Genomic DNA, 22,054 nt, shown 5'->3' with positions numbered 1-22,054 from the left:
GGTGCCGCTACTGCTCGAACAGCCAGGTCTTCAGCTTCTTCCTGAAGGAGAGGTGGTCTTGGGTCAGGCGCAGGTCGGTCGGGAGGGAGTTCCAGGTCTTGGCGGCCAGGTAGGAGAAGGACCTTCCTCCTGTAGTCGCTCTTCGGATGCGGGGGACGGCGGCGAGGGCGTGGTTGGCTGATCGGAGGTGGCGTTTGGGAGCGTGGAAGTTGACTCGGCTGTTGAGGTAGCCTTGGTCGTGTAGGGCTTTGTGTGCGTGGGTGAGGAGGCGGAAGGTGATTCTTTTGTTGACGGGGAGCCAGTGAAGGTCTCTCAGATGTCCGGAGATGTGGCTGGTTCGTGGGATGTCGAGGATGAGTCTGGCTGAGGCGTTCTGGATCCGCTGGAGTCTCTTCTGGAGCTTGGCGGTGGTACCGGCGTAGAGGGCGTTGCCGTAGTCCAGTCGGCTGGTGACGAGGGCCTGGGTGACGGTCTTCCTGGTCTCGGTGGGGATCCACCAGAAGATCTTCCGTAGCATGCGTAGGATGTTGAAGCACGCCGAGGAGACGTTGTTGACTTGCCTGGTCATGGAGAGGGAGGAGTCCAGGAGGAAGCCCAGGTTGCGTGCATGGTCTGTCGGTTTGGGTGCGGTGCCCAGGGCGGGAGGCCACCAGGAGTCGTCCCAGGCGGAGGGTGAGGAGCCCAGGATGAGGACCTCCGTCTTGTCCGAGTTCAGTTTCAGGCGGCTGGTCGTCATCCACTCGGCTACCTCTTTCATCCCTTCGTGCAGGTTGGATCTGGCGGCGGCGGGGTCGTTGGTCAGGGAGAGGATCAGTTGGGTGTCGTCGGCGTAGGAGATTATGCTGAGGTTGTGTTTGCGTACGATGGCCGCGAGGGGGCTCATGTAGACGTTGAAGAGGGTGGGGCTCAGAGATGATCCTTGAGGGACGCCGCAGGTGACTTCGGAGGCCTCTGACTTGTACGGTGGTAGGCGGACTCTCTGTGTTCTTCCGTCGAGGAAGGAGATGATCCAGTCCAGCGCCTTGTCCTGGATTCCGATGTTGCTGAGGCGCCGTACTAGGGTGCGGTGGCAGACCGTGTCGAATGCCGCAGAGAGGTCTAGGAGGATGAGGGCCGCTGTTTCTCCATTGTCCATCAGGGCTCGGATGTCATCGGTGGCGGCGATGAGGGCGGTCTCGGTGCTGTGATTGGCTCGGAAGCCGGACTGTGAGGGGTCGAGGGATCCGTTTGTCTCGAGGAAGGCGGCCATCTGCTTGTTGACGGTCTTCTCGATGACTTTGGCTGGAAACGGGAGGAGCGAGATGGGGCGGTAATTCTTGAGGTCGGTGGGGTCCGCTGTAGGTTTCTTTAGTAGGGCGCTGAGTTCGGCGTGCTTCCAGCTCTCAGGGAAGATGGTGGTGTGTGAAAGGCTTATTAAAAACGTATTCTCTGAATTAAAAAAACACAATACATATGCCTTCATTTCATTCGAGTACAAGGTGCCACTGTGAAACCATTGCACGCTGCATGATACTTCGTGGCTCTGGTGCATGCCCTGCTCCACGCAAGTCCAGTGTTGCCACTGAGTGGAGACAGCACTTTTGCTGCATGGTTTCTCCCCCAAGGTCCCCCCCGCCCCTTCCCCCCAGAGGCTTGGCGGGTGTGTGGGTGCCTGGGAAATTACTCCGAAATCCACAGAGCTGTAGAGCACCTTGGTGCTGTACTGGAAAGGGGGGGCTCTTGGCCCCCCCGCCTGCATGGCAGTGCGGCGACCTCCCCCGGACTTCTCGGTGGTGGGGCATGTTCACTGGGGGCGCGCCCTACCACCGATTGGCTGCCTACGTGACCCGGATGTCGTTAATCGACATCCGGGTCGGAAGGGAGGGGGGGGGGGCGGGCCACTGGGGGGGATAAAGCGGCGGGGAGCGCCCAGGTGACCCCCTTGTTCCCTGGACGCTCCCCCACATCGGACATGCCCACGGCGCTCAGGGCGGAAAACTTTAGTTTAGTGCTGAAGGGGAAACTAATAGGTCATGGCATGCAAGGAAGCGTGTTGTAATCAGTGGGCCCATGTAGTTAGCTGAGAACTCTCTAGTTTGGTCTTCTGCCAATGCAGCGCTGTGTGAAAGAGTTGTGTATAATATATATACACACTGTATATGTCTCAGACTTATGTTCGCAAAACTGTTCAGACCCTGATGAGAGCCGCGACCTGTCTTTAGCTCTGATTTCATCATTACTGTGTGTTTGGCCCTGTTTTGCCTGCCAACAGAAGAGAGTTTATTTCCTGCCAACCTTGGGTCACACATTTGCCTGTCTCTGGCTGTTACTGCTGGCCATTAGGCAGTGTGTGTGAATTATTCTTGAGCATGCACTGCCCTGCAGGAGGTGTGACTGGGCAGGACTGCCTGCTTCTGAGGCACCCTGCCATCAAGGCAATGAGCGCAGCTCGAAGACGAATGAATGATTCACTCAGGTGCTCTTCTGCAGTGATAAACATGCTGATCAGAGGCGAAGGCGAAATCACCCAGGCCCGATTTGTGAGGCGAGTCTTGGCATATGGGAGCTGCTGTGACGTAGAGCATGAACCATTGCTGCCAAATGTTACAGTAGGGCTGGGCACAAACAAATGTATTGCTTAATTTTGTACTACCTTCTGATTTGGAAAAGCCTTTGAAGAAAAATGATGGCGATATGTATATTTGTATAAGATGCGTAGATCGCTTGCAATGCCACCATTGAGAGCTCTGGAGCAAAGGCTGAAGTGGGTCAAAAAGGCGTTCAGAATACTTGCTTGATCATCCAATCCTTTGCCTCTCTGCTGAACAAACAGAGCAATGGTCACTTATTCTAGTTGCAATTGTGACTCTGTGCAACTGTGTGTGAAGGAGGTACACATTTGGCAAAATATTGAGAAGGCAAAAGTAAATGAAAATACAGTGTGTGTATGAAAGTGCCCCTTTTTGACATGGTCACCCCACTTTTTGCCCGGAAATTGATGTGGTTTGGACTGGAAGTGCACTGGGTCCCTGCTAACCAGGTACCCAGTGCCAGATCTCTTTCGTAAAACTGTATCACTGCACCCCAATTGACAATACCTTTGGCACTCCCTGTAAGTCCCTAGTAAGTGGTACCCTTGGTACCTAGGACAAGGAGGCCAAACGCGGGTCCTTACGGGTTGCAGCACTAATTGTGCTACCCTAAAGAATCCCTCACCAAACACATACAGACTGCCACTGCAAGCTGCGTGTTTTCATGCAGCCAAAAATGAAAACATGACATAGCACATAACCCTGTATGTCATGCCACAGACACCACATGGAGCATAGGTGAGACACCCCTACTTCAGGCCTTACAGACCTAAGGCAGGGTGCACTATACTACATGTGAGGGCATAACTGGATAAGCAGATATGCCCCAGTAATGGTCAACCCTATTGCTGCCAGTACAAATGAATAGGGAAGACATTTTTAGGTCTCGCCTAGGCAGCGCAAATGCGTTGCTCTAGGAGGGCCTTTAGCCATCGGTCTGCTCCTTTTCAAGCACACTCGTGCTTGTGCTGGCATCCACCTTGCGGGAGCGAGCAGCGGCGCGCGTTCTAATTGAAAACATATGGCTTTGGTTCCGCGGCTGCTCGCTCCCGCAAGGCGAAGGCCAGCACAAGCAAAAGTGTGCTTTAAAACAGCTGCTGCTTGTTTGCGTTCCAGCATTAGCCATTCACAGTGATTCAACACAGCGCGGGCCGCGCTTTTTTTTTTCATTCCCCCCTCACTCTCTTTCGCTCGCACTCTCTCTTTCGCTCTCTCTCTTTATTGTCGCAGGTCGCACAGAGACAGCAGTTCGTCTTACAATGTTCTTTGTAACGACAGTTAACAATAGCCTCAATATAAGGCAGACACTACTGAGCCATACAATATCACATTATAAGTTTTCCCTCATGCACGGCTCTCTCTCCAAAGTGTCCAATCACATTCCATTTTACTGAATTGCATTATTTTTGCAAGTCACTTTTCTAATACTGGCTGCGGGGCCTAAAATGCTTGAATAACTCAAGTAGCAGCAGTACTTTATCTGCTATGATTTCAAAATGACAATCAACAATCGCTTCCATTTATGGATGAAAGATACCATAGAGCCAACCACAGAGAAATTACCAGGGCTCTCCACGTCCACCACCACGTCCACCACCACCAACACATCCACCACCAACACATCCTCCACCACCACCACGTCCACCACCACCACGTCCATCACCACCACGTCCACCACCACGTCGTTGTCCACCACCACATCCACCACCACCACATCCACTACAACATCCACCACCACATCCACCACCACCATGTCCACCACCACCATGCCAACCACCACCACGTCCACCACCACATCCACCACCACCACGTCCACCACCATCACCATGTCCACCACCACCACAACATCCACCACCACCATGTCCACCACCATGTCCACCAGCACCACATTCACCACATCCACCACCACTTCCACCACCATGTCCACCACCACCAGCTCCACCACCACCACATGCACCACCACCATGTCCACCACCATCACCATGTCCACCACCATGTCCACCACCATCACCACGTCCACCACCACCATGTCCACCACGTCCACCACCACCACATCCACCACCACCATGTCCACCACCACCACATCCACCACCACCACCACATCCACCACCACCACTTCAACCACCACCACGTCCACCACGACCACCACGTCCACCACCATCATGTCCACCACCACCACGTCCACCACCATCATGTCCACCACCACCACGTCCACCACCACCAGGTCCACCACCACATCCACAGCCACGTCCACCACCACCACGTCCACCACCACCACGTCCACCACCTCAACCACCACCACGTCCACCACCACGTCCACCACCATGTCCACCACGTCCACCACCACCACGTCCACCACCACATCCACCACCACCACGTCCACCACCACCATGTACACCACCACGTCCACCACATACACCACCATGTACACCACTACAACGTCCACCACCACCATGTCCACCACCACCATGTCCACAACCACATCCACCACCATGTCCACCATCACCACCACCACATCCACCACCAGGTCCACCATCACCACGTTCACCAGCACCACCATGTCCACCACCACCACCATGTCCACCACCACCACCATGTCCACCACCACCAGGTCCACCATCACCACGTCCACCACCATGTCCCCCACCACTATGTCCACCATCACCACCATGTCCACCACCACCACGTCCACCACCACGTCCACATCCACAACCACGTCCACCATCACCACCACATCCATCACCACCATGTCCACCACCACCACGTCCACCACCACCACCACATCCACCACCACCACCACATCCACCACCACATCCACCACCACCACGTCCACCACCATGTCCACCACCACCATGTCCACCACCACCACCACGTCCACCACCAACGTGACAGATAAAGTGTCACTGGAGAGCAGGGGTAATAGGAGTGTAAACCCCGGCTGTACATGAGACTTTTAAGGATGCATTGGGTGCGAGAAGACGGGAATAGGGGCTAGAAGTATTACACCAGACCCAAGATAAATTTTGAAGAGGTGCAATGTCACAGGGGCTCCTGTAAAAGCACTTGCAGCATCTCTACTTCACAGTGACATACCTGCACAAGCCACTCACTCAAAACAAGCATTGGCATAGCCAATAGGTCTCTCCTTTGGGACCTTATAATTGTTTAGCCATGCAACACTTGATGATGTTGCACCAAGGATATTGTGCTGGATAACTAAACACTTATAAGGTCCCAAAGGCGAGACCTATTGGCTATGCCAATGCCTGTTGAGTACTTGTGCTGGACACTCATGAAAACGAGTTCCCCAGCAACATGATGGCTTCACTGAAAATAGGGATGTTTGGTATCAAACATCTTGCATTGATAAACCTACACTGATGCCAGTGTTGGATTTATTATTACACGCACACAGAGGGCACCTTAGAGGTGCCCCCAGAAAACCTACCAGCCTCTGTTGTGTTGACTGACTGGTTCTTGTCAGCCTGCTGCTACAGACGGTTTTCTGACCCCCAAGGGTGAGGGCCTTTGCTCTCAGGAGGTCAGAAAGAAAGCCTGCTTGGAAAGGGGGTTTTCACACCCCCTCCCACATAATGACCTGCTGATTAGCATTCCAAGGCAAGGGGGCTTCAAAGATGCCACCACCTTTGAAATGTGAGTCTGGCTTCCAACACAGGAGAGGAAGCCACCCTCCTTTGTCCAGAGTCCTTTGGCTCCTGGACAGGTGGGAACATTAGCTAGTCAGGGTGGCGTGCCCACCCTCAGGCTAGTACCATCCATAAGGTGGGCTACCTGAATTGGACACGACTTGTCAGAGTTGGCCATATTGAAGAAGGCAAACATGAATTCTGGGGCAGAGTAATGCCCACTTGCATCAAGTGGTCATATAGGGGGCGTAGTGACCCCATGGGTAAGTAGCCCATTGAGTACTACCCTACACTCCCCAAAATTGAATATTTAAGGGATCCCCTGGTGCCAGACAAGCAGATCCTGCTGACCTGAAAGAAGAAGAATGACGTGAAGAGTCACAAGGAGTAAGAAAAGAAGATCCAGCAACGGACTTTGTGCCAACCCTGCCGGCCTGTCTGCTGACTTCACCAGTTGCACCAAAAGCCGACTTGTCCTGCTGCTGTGGTGTCTCCCAAGCCTGCGAGACCCTCCAGTACTTCACCCAGGAACCAAGAACTCCTATAGGACAGTGGACCTGTTCCTCTGCATCCTGTTGGTACCAAAGACTGAGCTGTGAGGCTCCAAGACTGCAGAAACCCGACTCCGGAAAGCACCACTGCACCCGAGCCGCCTATCCCAAGCTAAAGTGAGACTACTGTGCCGACGTGGTCCCAAGACCCTCCAGATTCAAAGCCCACCTTGGGTTTCCCCACTGTTCACTTCTCAACGACACCTGCAGCCTCTGTTCGCCTGCCCCCTGTACAGCGACTGCTTCTGGTAAGAAACCCTGATGCCTAAGTACACCTCTCACTCGTCGCCCCTGGCCCATGGAGAAAATAACCAAAGGTGTCCCCAAGCATCATGAGGCCTGAGCCCCCATGTTGGTTCAGCCCAACTGACTGGCCTTCCAGTCAAAGCCTGCAGACTCTTTTTGTGAAAACCGATCCCCATTGACTTCCATTGGGCACCCCACGATGTTTTGCACCCTTGCACCCAGTCACCCTGGTGCCGCTGGTAATGTCTGGCTGGTGTGGCCTTGGACCTTACCCTCCACTCACCTTAAGTCCTAGAGATTGGCTTCGTAAGTCGCTGTACTATCCCTGAACTAGGTACTTGTTTTTCCTTCCTTAGGATAACATTTTAGTTTCTGAAAAATACACTTTAAATGCAAAAGTATTTCTATTGAAAAACATATTTACCTGATCAATTATATTGATTCTGGTGCCTAAAAGATAAGTGTTATTTTTATAAATTGGTGCGGATCGCCTTATTGAGTAGTGTTGATTATTTATGGACTATTCTGTGTATGTGCAGATTTCTAACACTCTCCTCTGATAAGCCTATGGCTGTTCGATCATACCACCCTCTAGAAGAGCACATTGGGATTGCTTGAGCAAGCCTCTGTCCACTCATAAGGGAACCCCTGGACTCTTTGCACCCTCATTTCGATATATCATATAAAGAGCCAGATTCCTACACAGTGGTACAGGCGAGTCGGTGCATTGTGTGTTTGGGGGCTGTGAAGTGAAGGAGATGTGAGGAAGTGCATTCAGGAGTCAGTGACAGGAGGCTGCTTATGAACATAAGATATGCTTATGGACAAGATGTGGAGAGAGAAAAGGGTGCACATGTCTAACGTAGAATGAGCATGATTGAGACACTCTGAAGACCACTACCCCTTCCACAGGCCTGAGTAATATATATTTCACAGTCTCACAATGAGGAACTCAGCATTGTTATCTTAAAGTCTGTGGTTATGATGAGTAACCTGCTACCTACGTCATTCTCATATGAAATCTCTTTATTGATGTCATAGCTACACTTTCATAATTGCTTTATCAACCTTCTTGCTATCTCAAATATGCTTCATAATGCATAGCTTGCCCACTTTTTAAAACATTTTCACGGGGAAAGAACACCCTCAAGCTCCACTTTTGACAGTCGGGCTTGCTCACTGCACTTGCTTGCCACCTGCCACTGATCACAAACGTTTTCACCCCAGCACATTCAAATGTCACCAGCCGCCAAGTCATTCCTCTACTTCTTGTCTTCAAGGAGTACGGGCCTCTTCCTTTGTCTGCTTTCCTCTGAAGCTTGAGTGTTGCATCCTGTCATATATATACAGATGATAAATCTCTCTACTGCATCAGTCCTGGTTAAAAGTAGATTGTTAATTCTTCTTCTCTGGATTGTTAATTCTTCTTCTCTGGATTCCACTAGCTTCATGAGAAGTTTGATCATCTAAAGAGGACTCATCAGGAAGAGAAAAAAAAGCTTGAAGACAAAAAGAAGGAAATTGAAGATGAGGTAAACATGTTTCAGAAGAAGAAAGCAGCAGCTCAGCTCCTCCAATCTCAGGCACAGCAGGCTGGCTCTCAGCAGACAAAGAAAGACAAGGACAAGAAAAAGTAAGAACGTGTAAAGTATACATGTTTGTGAGTCTGTGACAGCTCTTTGGTTTTGTTTTGTTGTGTGTTTGTAGTTTGCTTTTTTTCTCATTCAATCTGGAAACTGGCCTTTTAGCAACAGACTAATCACAATGTTTTTTTTCCTGGAAAGAAGTGAAGCACCCATCAAAACAAAAATATATTTTTCATAGCAATTATAATTTTTGTTTTTGGAAATCAATATAGTAAGAAGCTAGCTGGGGAGAAGTTGGTTCTTTCCCTGCCATTTCTAACTTTTGGGGTGGGCAATCGGCCCCCGGAAATCATTTGATTTGGGTCTGCCATTAAAGATTAAATAGAATGTAGCAGTTTTATGGTTTTGCACCGTCATTTTAGCCCAGATACTGTGCTTTGTATGTGTAAATACTTCTATTATTTTTTTTATGTGTAACAATACGGATTAATGTAGCAGCAACACATTAGTATAAAAAAGAAATGTATGTAAATACGTAGTATGTTACCTCGCATCCTTGCCTTCTACTGAATCTCATTTCTTTGGAAGTCCTTGACATCAAACTTGGAGGAAACTGGAGCTTAAATATTGCTCTTAATGCCCATAGGAGTGCATACAAATGTTCTGGCCATTGCCGACTGTTGTATAAAAAATATGCTGCTGTAGGTCATGCTGACTGTACATAAAAAAGGCTACGGTCTTTTAGATTTCTTGGCTGCCATTAACATTCCTAGCAGCTCAGAAGGGAGGCAGCAGTTCACCTAACACAGACCTTCCACTTTCTCTTAAGAGTTTCGTTGTATGACCTGCCACTGTCAGATCACCTTAATTATGACTATTACATAGAGGCCTCCATATTTTGGATTTGATCATTTTGATTTAGCGCCTTTCTTTTCTCCATTCCATTTTTTTTACCCCAGAAGGCAATACCTCCCCTGCCTCCAGTACTTACTTGGGTAACTTCCACTCAAGTGGCGCTGTTGCTGATTTGCAGATTTCACACTCTACCTGAGATCTATGAGTTACGGTGTAAAGCAGTCTGATGAATGATCTGACTGATTTTCCAAGACCGCCCAAAGTGGGCAAATTGCTTTAGTCTACGGATTTATCAAGAATCTGTTCAAAGTGCAAGGTTGCTATACTTAACTTAAATGCTTTAACTCTGTCTGCCAGGACTGGCTTTTGTTCAGACACAATAAACTTCTTTATAGGAGTGGCAAGATTTTGCTTGGGTTAAAAGGGGCTGGCGTTTGCTCAGAGAGTACCCTGGGCAAAACCAAATAAGGCGCCCCTCAGACCCCCACTTGTCCCCTTTTTACCTATGTATTGGAAATGTAGGAGGATTAAGAAAAAGGTGAAGGGGTCAAGATTAAGGAGCCCCATTAAAAGAAAAAACCAACAGAAGCAGACAAGGGCACCAGCATCCTTCAGAAACTGTATTTAAATACAGTATTCTTCGGACCTAAGTCGAAGGAAGACTGATGCAGACAGCAAACAATTTTGGGTGTTCCGGAGTTGGATGTCAATGGATTATTTTGTACTGTATACTATTTAGATAGATGTGCTTCTCTCTATGCCACTGGGTAGTTATAGTCAAGTCAGCTGTTCCATAGGAAAATAGTTTTTTTGTGTTGCTAATAACGTTTGTACCATTTGACGAATCTCCATGAAACTTTCCAAAAAGGTGCTACTGTGTGGCGAGTTTGTGCATGGAAAGTCTCGGGCAGATCGGTCTAGTTGGTGCTAAGAAAAAAGGGGGTCCCAAAATGCAACAGCCTCATGCATTTTCCATAGGCTTCTTTAGGCAGGGATACAGCAAAAACTGCTGAATGGAATTACACCAAATTTGGCAAAAAGCTAGATTTTGGTCCACAGATTGTGCTTTTTGTGATTTGCTGTAAATCCGTTCTGCAGGTTTTGAGAAATTAGGGTTAAAAAAATATAGGTATCGGGATGGGTGAGTTCGAGGGAGACTCGCGAGAGTCCCTTGAACCCAATTTAAAAACATAGTGTTCTAATTGGCCCAGGGAGCTTTTTTTCCCTTGGACCCATACGTTCACGCGAGTCAGCACTCTGATTGACGGCCAGCACCATGAATATTTTTTTGCTGGCAGCCATTACAGGACTCGGGAACTTAGAGCCACAGGTAAAAAGATTTGCATTAGGGATTACCTAATTGTGATTTTCTGCGAATTGCAATTGGGTAATCAGTTATAACAAATGTATGAAACTCAGAGTTTCATTTAGCGATTCATAGGGGGTCGATATTGACCGACTTCATTAATATTGATGAGGTACATCGCAATTTGCGATCCCCTAGGAAGCGCTAAAATCACGAGGATGGTGGCCTGCTGGGGTCAGCAGTCCACCATGTATGTGATTGCTTTTAAATAAAGCAATCTTTTTTTATTAAATGCAGCCCGTTTTCCCTAAAGAAAAACAGGCTGCATTAAAAAAATATATATATTAAAAGTTCTATTTTTATTTTTTTAAGAGCAAGCAGTGATCCATGGGACCACTGCCTGTCAGGGAAGGAGGCCCTACTCCCTCATTCCCTCTTAAAAGGTTTTTTACAACCATTCCCAAAGGGGAAGGGGTCCTTTGGGGACCTCTTCCCATTTGCAAATGGGTTACCACCAACTTAAAACCGGTGGTAAATTGTAAATGTTTTGCGACCGCATTCATGTCACAAAACATTCAGAACATACCGCTGCGATTCGCTATTTGGAAGGTACAGCCTAAACACGCCTCTTCTAAATGCCGTATTGCAAACCAATTTTGCGATTCAGTAACAGGTTACCGAATCGCTAAATAGGGTTTGATACATGTAAAAAGCCTTTTTTGTGTGCGCAAACAGGCCGATTCTGTGAAACGGTCCGTTTGTGAACGCAAAATTGGTTGATACATGTGGGCCTTAGTTCCCTGTCCTGAAGTAAAAAAAAAAAAAACATAAGAAGGAAGGGTAGGGATATCCTGTCCCCCAAAACCCCATTGAGGGGCCCAGAGAGCCCCCCCGGGCCAAAATGCAAAAGCCCTGGCACTTATTGCCGCAATCCCATGGGACTCCTGTGGGATGGTGAAAAAAAAACCAGAATGGCGGCCAGGCCCGCAATCTTAAGTCATACACCCAAGGGAGACCACCCCTGGGGCCACATTTCATAAGGGGAGAAGGACTCGCTGCCCCCCTCCCCGGGCCATTATAGAGGGGAGACATGGTGCATTGCTCCTCTCCCTGAACCATCAAAAGCCCTGGAGAGTCCACCCCCGGGTCACAAATGTTCACAGAGGAGGGGGCGTGCGCCCCCATCCCTGATCCTTTTATGGTCCTGGGGAGCCCAGAGCCAGCTCAACTAGCTGTTCTTGGGGAGCCAACCCCCGGTATACAGCGGTTTCCCTGCCCACACTGGTACGGGCAGGGAAACCTGTGTTTGCTCCCGTCTAGTTGGAGCATTTTCGAAACTCCCACCAAATGGAAGCAAACCCTGAGTTGCCTCCCAGCGGATGGGAGTTTTGAAAATGATCCTGCCCGCTAGGAGGAAACGTTTGATCTATTTCCCTTAAACAGATCAGGAGATTGTTGCCACCCTCAGGGAGCAGCATAAGTAGCTGCTCCTGCGTGCTGGAGCAGTGCTGGCTCCCTCAGTACACAGGGAACCAGCTTGGGCCACGGGGCCCTGGGGCTCCCCCAGCAGCCCCAATGTTGCAAATGGTGGGTACCCTGGGTGGGCACCAAGGCACCCACCTTGAAATAATGCAAGTCCAGGGGTATGGGATCCCCAGGGCCAAAAAAAGCTCAGGAAGGGGCGCCACGCGCCCCCCCTCCCTTTTCAGATATGAAGTGGCACTGGGGGATAGGGCCCCAAGGGCCTTTTGAAGGATCGGGGAGGGGGGCCTGTGCCCCCTTCCCTTTAAAAAAAAATATGGCCTGAGTGTGGGGTCCCCTGGGCCTGAAGAGGCTCGGGGAGGAGAGTCTCTAGCCCCCCCACCCTTTAAAACATATATGACCCAGGGCCTTTTTAAGGCACACTGAGGGAGTCAGGCAGCTCCCCTCTACCTTAAAAAAAATACAACCATAGGAGATGAGGTCCCCTGTCCTTAATAAACTCTGGGAGGGGGGCCACATGACCCCTGTTCCCTAAAGAGACTTGGGGAGTGTAGTTGTTTCGGCACTGGAGGTGGGCTCCTTGGTACCTATAATGGATCAGGGAAGGAGGCCCTACTCCCTCATTCCCTCTAAAACAAGCATCAAAAATGCAATAGGTCTTGCCTTATATTAAGTTAAAGCCATTTACTTTGCAATACAATACCATTAGCAAAGCAAATGGCTTTAACTTAATCAAAGGCGAGACCTATTGCATTTACAATGCCCCCCAGTCGGACCCCGCTTCTTAAACTCATCCAGGACTTGGTCGAGCTCTAGGAACTTCCCCTCACAGAACAGGGACCTGCTCCTCGGCCGCTGTGGGTACAGAGGGTCGTCACCCTACAGGGGCATCATTGTGACCTGGTACCGGGGGTCGCCGCGCTCTCTTGTGTGATAAAGCTGCGGGTCTCCCACTCTTGTGTGATGAAGCTGCGGTCTCTCTTTCCTTGTAGAGCACGCTGCATCTCTGCTCTCCTGCGGCCTGGCCTCTCACCGGTTCTATAATTCCAACACTTCTCTGGCCCTCTCCCCTCACCGCGGTTCTCTCTAGTTGAGTGCCTCCTCTGCAACTCTTCTGGGTTTTATCTTGTCTCCCTCCCCTCTCATGCCTCCCATTGGTCAGTATCGCTGCCCGTGGCCTTATAACTCAAGCCCTTATCACCGCTTGTCTCCGCCCCCAGCCCTACAAGAGAGGTGCAGAACCCCCCCCCCCATGAAAACAAGCATTGGCATAGCCAATAGGTCTCGCTTTTGGGACCTTATAAGTGTTTACCCATGCAACAGTTGCATAACTAAATACTTATAAGGTCCCAAAAGCGAGACCTATTGGCTATGCCAATGCTTGTTTCTGTTTATTACTGCTCTGTAGTAATGGCGGCGCACGGGTGCCACCATTACTACATATAAGTAATAAACAGGCTCGCGATCAAACATCAAAGCGGCCGCGAAAGTGAGGCATGCGCGCCCGTGCACATGCACTGTAGCTCTAGGCTACAGTGGTAGCACTTTTTTGAGCCCTCACAAAATGTCTCGCCAGACCAGCGCATGCGATGGGTCAGGCGAGACCTAAAAATGCACACAAGGGAGCAAACAGCACTTTTGCTGTCGTGATGTATTCATTCACATAGCGCTTTCCTCACTTTTCGTGCGGTCTAAAGCACTTTCTTGGTAGTTCAGATCTGTTTATTTAGTGCTTCAAACAACACTGGGGTCTTCAAGCACTCTTTGGACTGAATGATTGAAGGGCTGCTGTTTGTGGGTCGGCTTATATGGGACTTGCATTTATTTACATTTGTTGTGTACTGCCGGTGGGACCCCCATTCCACTGAAAGGCCCTGGAGCTCAGGGGGTCAGCCATTGAATTCATAGTTAATGTCCCCAGAATCCCTTGCGATGTATGCAGAGTGGTCTGCCTGCCCGTGCCTGCTGCTGTTTCACACAGGGATGTTTTCACGCATGCGTGCGCACCAGTGTACATACATGGATGCATGCATTCAGCATGGCCCACTGAAGCATGCGCGTGCACTAGTGTACATGGATGCATGCATTCAGCATGGCCGGGCGCCACGTGCGCCAGCGCCAGTGCATACCTTCAGCATGGCACAGTTGCACGTGCGCGCGCACCAGTGCACAAAAATGCATACCTTCAGGATGGCCCAGTTGTGCAAGCACCCGCACCAGTCTACATGGATGCATACTTTCAGCGTGTCCCAGTGACACATGCGCGTGCACCGCAGTTTGCTGCCCGGCGCATGGACGGATTTCTGTCCCATCCTAACCCCGTGTTTGGCCAATAGAAGCACCGAGTCTGTAAATGTACTTTCATGTTCTCGCTTAGAAGAGTGTGCAGATCTTTCCACCATACAAACCGGGTGTATTGGGATACCAGATAGCTCGGGCACCCTAAATAAAAGTGGCCCCAATTGCACACTGCGCCTTTTCGCAAAACACGGCTTTGGTGTTTTAAGTATTATGAAAAGAAGGGGGGGTTGTCTAAGAGAAGCAAGTTTTCTTAACTTCACTAACACAAAATATTGGAATGGTGCCAGGACTCTGTGCTCGGATTAGTGTGCACTGGTGACCCACACCTGGATATCAGTGAGGCCACTTGTGTTCAGATTCTGCATACATTACTGGCCCCCACCAGAGACTGGAAATGAAATGAAATGAAATGAAAAATTATATTTATATAGCGCGTAACTACCCGGAGGCCTCGTCGCGCTTCAGCAAAGCGACGAGTGAGGAAGAAAGAATGACATCCCTGCGGTAAAGAGGCAATAGAGGCCGCTCGGGCCCCCACTGGGCCGCTGGCTGGCGGCACCAAGACGGCAGATACAATCCAAATCGGCCGCTCCCCTAACCAAAGAAGCGCCCATTGCCCTGGTCACTGTCCTCCCTCCTCCCGCACAGTGCACCTGTCTGCACGGCCTGCGCTACCATCACTGACGACAGTACTAGTGTCACCCACCCCTGCAGTGCTGGGCAGTTCCACCCCATGTGGGCATAGCTGTCATCCTCTGGGGAGCACTGGGGCACCGTCCGTAGGTCGTGCCACAGATTTCACTGTCTGGCCGGCGCGAGGTGAGTTTGGGGGCCATGATTCCATGCTGTACTTTACATCTCCTCGTCCCGGAGCCGTGGGGTGCGCGCGCCACATCCGGACTCTGCCACCGTTTTCAGGTGCATTTCAGTCCGGCCAGGGGTTTGCTGGGGGGTCCAGCCTGGGTCTGCACAGGTGTGTGGTTCCCTGCCCTCGCACAGGCCGTTATTGTATTTGACATACACTGGTGGTCCCGGGCTCCTCCAGTCCATTATCACAGGCCGGACGAGCTGTTTTCCTTCTTCCTCGGGGAGTTCCTGGTTCACTAGAGCACCTTGAAACGTGCACCTCTGCTGCCCTTTTGCAGGCACTGTGAAGGCAGCTCAGGTGAGCAGGCGCTTGCTGCTGTTTTATCAAGACTCAGACATCAGTGCTGGTTCATTTGCATAAATCTGGGACTTCTTCGTCCTGAGAGAACACACAACCCCCCCCCCCCCCACAGTGTCAGGCGCATGTCAGCCTTTAAGAATCGGACCTCTGCCGAGCAGGATGATAGGGCCCCGCTGGACGGAAACTGTAGATGTGAGGGGGTGTATAGTACCATTCATAGCCTGGCCCCTCGGCGGCCCCTTCATTATTGTAATCTCTGCTTGGACAACCAGGGTCTTGTCTCTGAACACGGCCTGGGTGGGGTGACCGGGATATTAACAAAGCAGTAATCTGGGGGAGGTACCATCCCGGAGTGTTTACTTTCGCATCCCGCTTTCGCTTTAAGTGAAAGTGCGATGCGAAAATAAACATGCGGCTGACTTTGGCAAAGCTGAATGAGAAGAAAAAAGTGCGTGGGGACTAATGAAGGAGAGAGAGTGTCACGCCGCCGGTAAAGGATCAATTCCCGGTGGGCGGGGCCAAAAGGAGACAAGGCGGCAACAATAAGAAGCCTCCTTTACAATGAGAAGCCAGCGTTTTGCATGCATGATCACGCGAACCAATTAAAAAGATGGGCGGGGCTTCAACTCCGGCTCCGAGAGCTTTGGAATCTGTATTGATTCCAAGAAGCTCTTGAATGCGCGCTGCTTTCGCCAGCCGAGACCTAAAAAAGAAAAAAGGAGACTCAGTGTTGGGGGGGGGGACACATGGCCCCTTTCCCCTTTAAAATACATAAGTCTCTGGAGAATGAGGTCTCCAGGCCCATAATAGGTTCTGGGAGGGAAAACCACGTGTCCCGCCTCACCTTTAAAATATATATATATATATATATATATATTGCAAAGATTACTCCTTCCACCTCTACCACGGCAGCGAAGAAAGAGATACGAACCACTTTGTCTTCTCAGGCAAGATGTTTTATTCCATACCCAGCAGCATACGACAGATGACGCGTTTCGGGCTCAAGCGCCCTTGTTCACATAAAGGCTGCAATTGATTTCGCCATTTTTAAATAACATGCCCTTCCCACAATAGTCACATGATACAAAACTTAATGAATGACATGGAAAACAGACTTCATAAACATACCCCACGTAATGAATACATAGCGGTCAATGTAAAAATTCCTGGATAAATCCAATTTGTTATAAACAATTCATTCATTATGACTGCATAAATACATGCTATCGTTAACAGATTTGTGACTTCGGAAGGCAATGTGCAAAAATAATGTTTGTTCGTGTTTTTAAAGTGCATAGCAGAACTAATTGAAGAATTAATATTTCAAATCATTTATGTGCAAATTAATGTGATATTAAGTATAAAAAATATTGGTTACATAGAATGACCACACAGATAGAAAAAAATATATACTATATATACTATGTACATATAAACACACTCTATATACAAATATACATTTATCAGCAATCTACACCTGGCTAAGGCACCATTCTGAATATACTATGTATTAATACATGATGGCGTCAGCTTCTATTTGGAACACTTTCTTAATCTTTTCAAATTCAGATCGTGTCTGAATTTAATTATATTTTTAAAAAACAAACAGAAGAACGGTAATATCAAAACTCTGCCACAGTGTAAATATATCGCCAACTAAGCTTGTAAGTACAAATGTACCCACCATTGTTAATGTGTTATCTATCCATCTCGCGTGATCACACATTTCACCAATATTTACAAAATCCAAACAATAAATTGTATAAATTTACATCCAAAAAAAGCAAACTCAAAAAAATATATGTACCTCATATAAGTATATTATTTCGGGTTATCTACAGAAAAATTATTTATAGACATGTATACATATCTTCGGTGTTATTCAGACCATTTGGGCATTTGCTGTCGAAGTTAAGAATAAATTTAGTTTCTAATCTTCTTAGCATAGCCTCTCTGTTTCCTCCTCTGCGTGGTTTAGGAATAGCAGCTACCACATAATATTTTAGACAAGATAAATTATTACCATGAACTTGTTTAAAATGGCGCGCCACTGGGTAATTGGGATCACTATGCAGAATGGCACGCAGATGTTGCAGTATTCTCTCATGTGCCTGTAGTTTCGTACTTCCAATATAATGAAGCCCACAAGTATACGTGAGAACGTAAACTGCGAACTCGGTCTTACAATTATAGTTTCCCGTTATCTTGTGTGGTATAGGACTGAATGGAGTATAGTATTCTGTGGTGTTAACCCCGAACTTGCACGCCCGGCATGTTGAGCACTTGAAAAAACCATCTTTTGGTTTTAACCAATTAGATTTGGTTCTTATTTCTGGGCTAGTGATATCTAGTATTGCCCCCATATTTCTAGCTCTACTGAAAGTTATAGTGGGGATGGATGGCAGACTCATTTTTAAGACAGGATCAGTTAGTACTATTCCCCAATTTTTATTGACAATAGAACGGATTTTGCGTTCATTCTCACTATAAGCTGTGATAAGTCTAGGACATTGACTTTTAACTGTAACCCCAGGAGTATCTGATGGAACACATGATACCTCCAAGGCTGCTATTGGAGCCGGGAGTAAGCTAGCTCTAGATCTAGTTGATGTTTTAGTCAGAGCTTTGGTCAAAATCTCATCTGAGTAGCCTCTTACTTTCATTCGGTGCATGGATTCTGCAGCACATATGTTGAATTCTTCATCCGTGCTGCAAATCCTTTTCAGGCGTAATAATTCCCCATAGGGAATACTCGCAATTAGGTGTTTAGGGTGGGCACTGGAGGCATGGAGTGTTACATTGCCGGCAGTTGGTTTCCTGAAAAGGGTACTTTCTATTCTGTTGTTAGCTACATACAGTTTGACATCCAGAAATTCCAAACTGGAATTATCTATGTGGTGGGTAAAGTGGAGATTCAAATTATTAACATTAATGCTTTTAATGAATTCCAATGCTTTATTTTTATCACCACGCCACACGATGAAAATGTCATCGATGAATCTGTAGTAGTGTACTATGTTTTCATTGAAAACAGAAGAATAGTTCCTTTTAAGTACCTGCTCCTCCCACCAGCCTACGTGTAAACACGCATAGCTGGGGGAAAAGCAGGCACCCATAGCCACGCCCCTTAATTGCCTAAACATCTCCTTTCCAAATAAAAAGAAGTTGTTATTGAGACACCAATTCATCATACTCACTAGGGCCTTATTGTGCTGATAGAATTCACACGTTTTTTGGTCCAAAAAGAATTTTACAGCTGCCAGACCTACCTGGTGATCTATACTGGTATATAAGGATTCAATATCCAATGTAATTAGATACATCCCATCTAACCAGTGTATATTCTCGATCTTACTCAAGAAATCACCCGTGTCTTTTATGTAACTAGGCAGTGTTTTCACATGGTTTTGTAGAAAAAAGTCGATATATTGGCCCACTTGTTCAGCCACACTCCCTATAGCTGAAATAATGGGCCTGCCCGGTATGGGAGAAACACCTTTATGCACTTTTGGTATTAAATATAACACAGGTACAATAGGGTTCTCATTATGCATAAATTTAAATTCATCATTAGAAATGAGGCCATCACCACGAAGTTGTACTAACAGTTTCTTGAGAGAATCTGTGGCCCCTTTGTAGTTTTTAATGTTGGATGGTTCGTAGCAATCTTTGTTATTTAGTTGGCGTTTTGCCTCCTTGATGTAATCTTCTCGGGGCCAGATTACTAGATTGCCCCCTTTGTCTGATTTCTTAACGATGATTTCGTTGTTTTCACTTAATTTTTTCATTAACTGGGCATAGTCTCTTTTCTTTTTTTCAACTTGTTTTCTTTTTTTGATTTTTTTGGACTGTACTTGTTTGTTCAGTTTTTTAATGTCTTCCACTACACAGTCGTGGAACGTATCTAATGCGTCTCTTGGCATCATGGGGATATATTTGGATTTTTTCTTAAAGGGGCTGATCCCGGCACCCTTTTGTAGCAGATTGATGTTTTTAAGTCTGGTTTGCGTTAGAGCATCGTCATCAATTTCATCACTTGCTGCCTCACCAGTGTTTAAATCATATAGGTCTAAATACAATGGAATATCAGCTGCCCTAATGCCAAGATTTTCGTCAAGGTTATTAACTCCTTGTTGCAACTCTTCGTCTTTTTCCTTAACATGTTTTAAAGAAAAATGTTTTTTTAATTTAAGTTTTCTGACGAATTTGAAGACATCAATCCTCGTGGAGCTGTAATTAAAAGGTTGGCCCGGGCAAAAATTCAGACCCAAAGATAGCAACTTCTTCTCAGCATTTGATAGAGACACCTTGGACAAATTGATTATAGTCTTGTCCAGATCTACTTCTTCCGATTCCAGTTGCGTCTTCTGTTGTTGTTTCCTTTTTTGTTTGCTGATTTTTCTTCGTTCTTTCCTTCGTCTGTTTTTTCTTTTTGTGTTTTTTGTTGTTGCTTGTTGTCTGTTCTCGGTCTCAGTGATCGCAGTCTCTCTGCTACTAAAAAATCCAATTCTTCTCCTGCATCCAGTACTATCGCTGGTGTGGGTCTCTCTCCGCTTTCCGTACTAAGTTCGCTTGATGTTGAAACTGAATCAAAGCTAGCGCTGTCCGCTGCTGCTTCTTCCGTTGTAGTTGTTCTTTGCACATTGGTTTCCATGCTGTTTTTACTTCTCTGTTCCCCGAATTTTTTACGATTTTCGTTGTTATATTTTCGGGCGAATGTGAAGATTTGCCCATTGTTGTAATCAGCTTCATCCCTGGCAAACTTGTGTGCTTTGCGTTGTTTTATTTTGTCCTCATGTTTACGCAGTCTTTCCTCAATGGCATTTCTTGCACTTTTGATGAAATCGATCTTGGGGGATTTCTTTAACTCCTCTTCGATTTCTTCTATCTTTTTGATAATATCCACCCGATCTATTGCTGCGTATTTGATTAAGATACGGACCGAGGTCATGGAGGCTTCCAAGTTATTTTGTGCCCATTCCTTTAGCATGGCAGGGTTGGGATTGTCGTAACTAGGGGCCAAAAGGATACGAAGACCCCTCGGAACCCGTCCAACTTCTGCAGTGGCGTAGCTAGAGCTTGTGGCGCCCGGGGCTATCCCTCAGATTGCCGCCCCGGTGCGGGGGGGGGGGGGGTTGGGGGGGGAGAAAGGACAGCACGCACTTGAAAGAGGTCCGAGAGACACGTAGCATCGCCGCTAATAGTTACCTCGATCATGCAAGTTACATGCACATACATGACACGGTCCAGGGCTACACAGTTGAATACACCAGTGACCGGCAGTACAAAGGAGGACACACAGACTGCATGATCTATCTGGGGACTCAGAAAAACCACATGCGACATCTATCAGAAAGCTGCGTGAACGATTACCTGGTAATCACCTCAGCACAATGTAAACATGCACATACATGACACTGTTCGGGGATCCGTCATTTACAGCTGACAATAAATGACCAAACATCATGGTCCCCCCCCCATTAAAGCAGTGGGGACGTGCACAAACGTGATGTGCTCTGAGGACCCAGAGCCAACTTAACAGTGTCGAAGCCTGTAATTCTTTATCTTTCAAAAACAGCAAATTAATTATTCACAGGGAATGACTCACTGTGTGCCCTTAGAACTAAACTCAGCACAAAGGGGTCAGTCAGCTCCACAACCTTGCCAACACAGACCAGATACAAAGCCCGCTCTGGTGGCCCAATGGCAACAACCAGGGATCACGCCCTGTCATTACTTCTAAGCAGCAGCAACCAACTCCCTGGGACCCAAAGCCAGCTTGTAATAGTGCATCTCTCCTTAAGAGCAACCTCAGCACACACATGGTGCACAGCCTACTCAGGGGGCCCAAAGCTAAAATATAGGGAGTGGAGACACATTGTCATCACAATCCTTAAACACAGCTGTGGGGGCCATGGGAATATGTTCAACCCTATCCAGGGACTCCGTGAATAATCAGAAGAAACAAGAAACATTACATTTTTCTGCAATTTTGTTTTCACATTACTTTCATGGTAACCAACAGTGTTAAAAGTCTGCAAAAACAGTAAAATCATAATAACGTGTCTAGTATGGAACGCCAAGGCTGTGTAACACACGTCCCTGTAACACACGTCTTCAGCTGCCTCCCAGACCCGAATGTAGGCATGGCAGAACCAAGGTCTGGAGAAAAATAACCACTTAAAAGAAGTCCGAATATGAAGTAAGTTATGTGTGCTTTTACGCATGTGTGTTTCAAAATGTCCACGGCTCAATCATTGGACAGTGGTAGCTTGCTACTACTGGTATCGCTCTACTCACAGACATCCAGGAATAAAGCCCTTCATCAGATCCCTTACGCAT

General features: G+C 47.8%; 1 protein-coding gene across 5 annotated transcripts in view; it reads left to right on the top strand.

Annotated features, from left to right (window-relative positions):
• SEPTIN11 (septin 11) overlaps positions 1 to 22,054 on the top strand; it is a 614,181-nt gene that overhangs the window by 536,394 nt on the left and 55,733 nt on the right. For 4 of the 5 annotated variants that reach the window (XM_085640963.1, XM_085640961.1, XM_085640960.1 and 1 more), the window contains exon 9: positions 8,460 to 8,647. In XM_085640963.1, the coding sequence (XP_085497089.1) occupies positions 8,460 to 8,647 (188 nt within the window). Of the gene's footprint in view, positions 1 to 8,459; positions 8,652 to 22,054 lie in introns of those variants that run through there. The other variant, XM_085640964.1, reaches the window with a different exon arrangement.

This window comes from Triturus cristatus, chromosome 2_2 (assembly GCF_964204655.1).
Source record: "Triturus cristatus chromosome 2_2, aTriCri1.1, whole genome shotgun sequence".
In the NCBI taxonomy this organism is placed as follows: Eukaryota; Metazoa; Chordata; class Amphibia; order Caudata; family Salamandridae; genus Triturus; species Triturus cristatus.
Note: the sequence above shows the minus strand (reverse complement) of the source record. Positions and strands in the feature narration are given on the sequence as shown.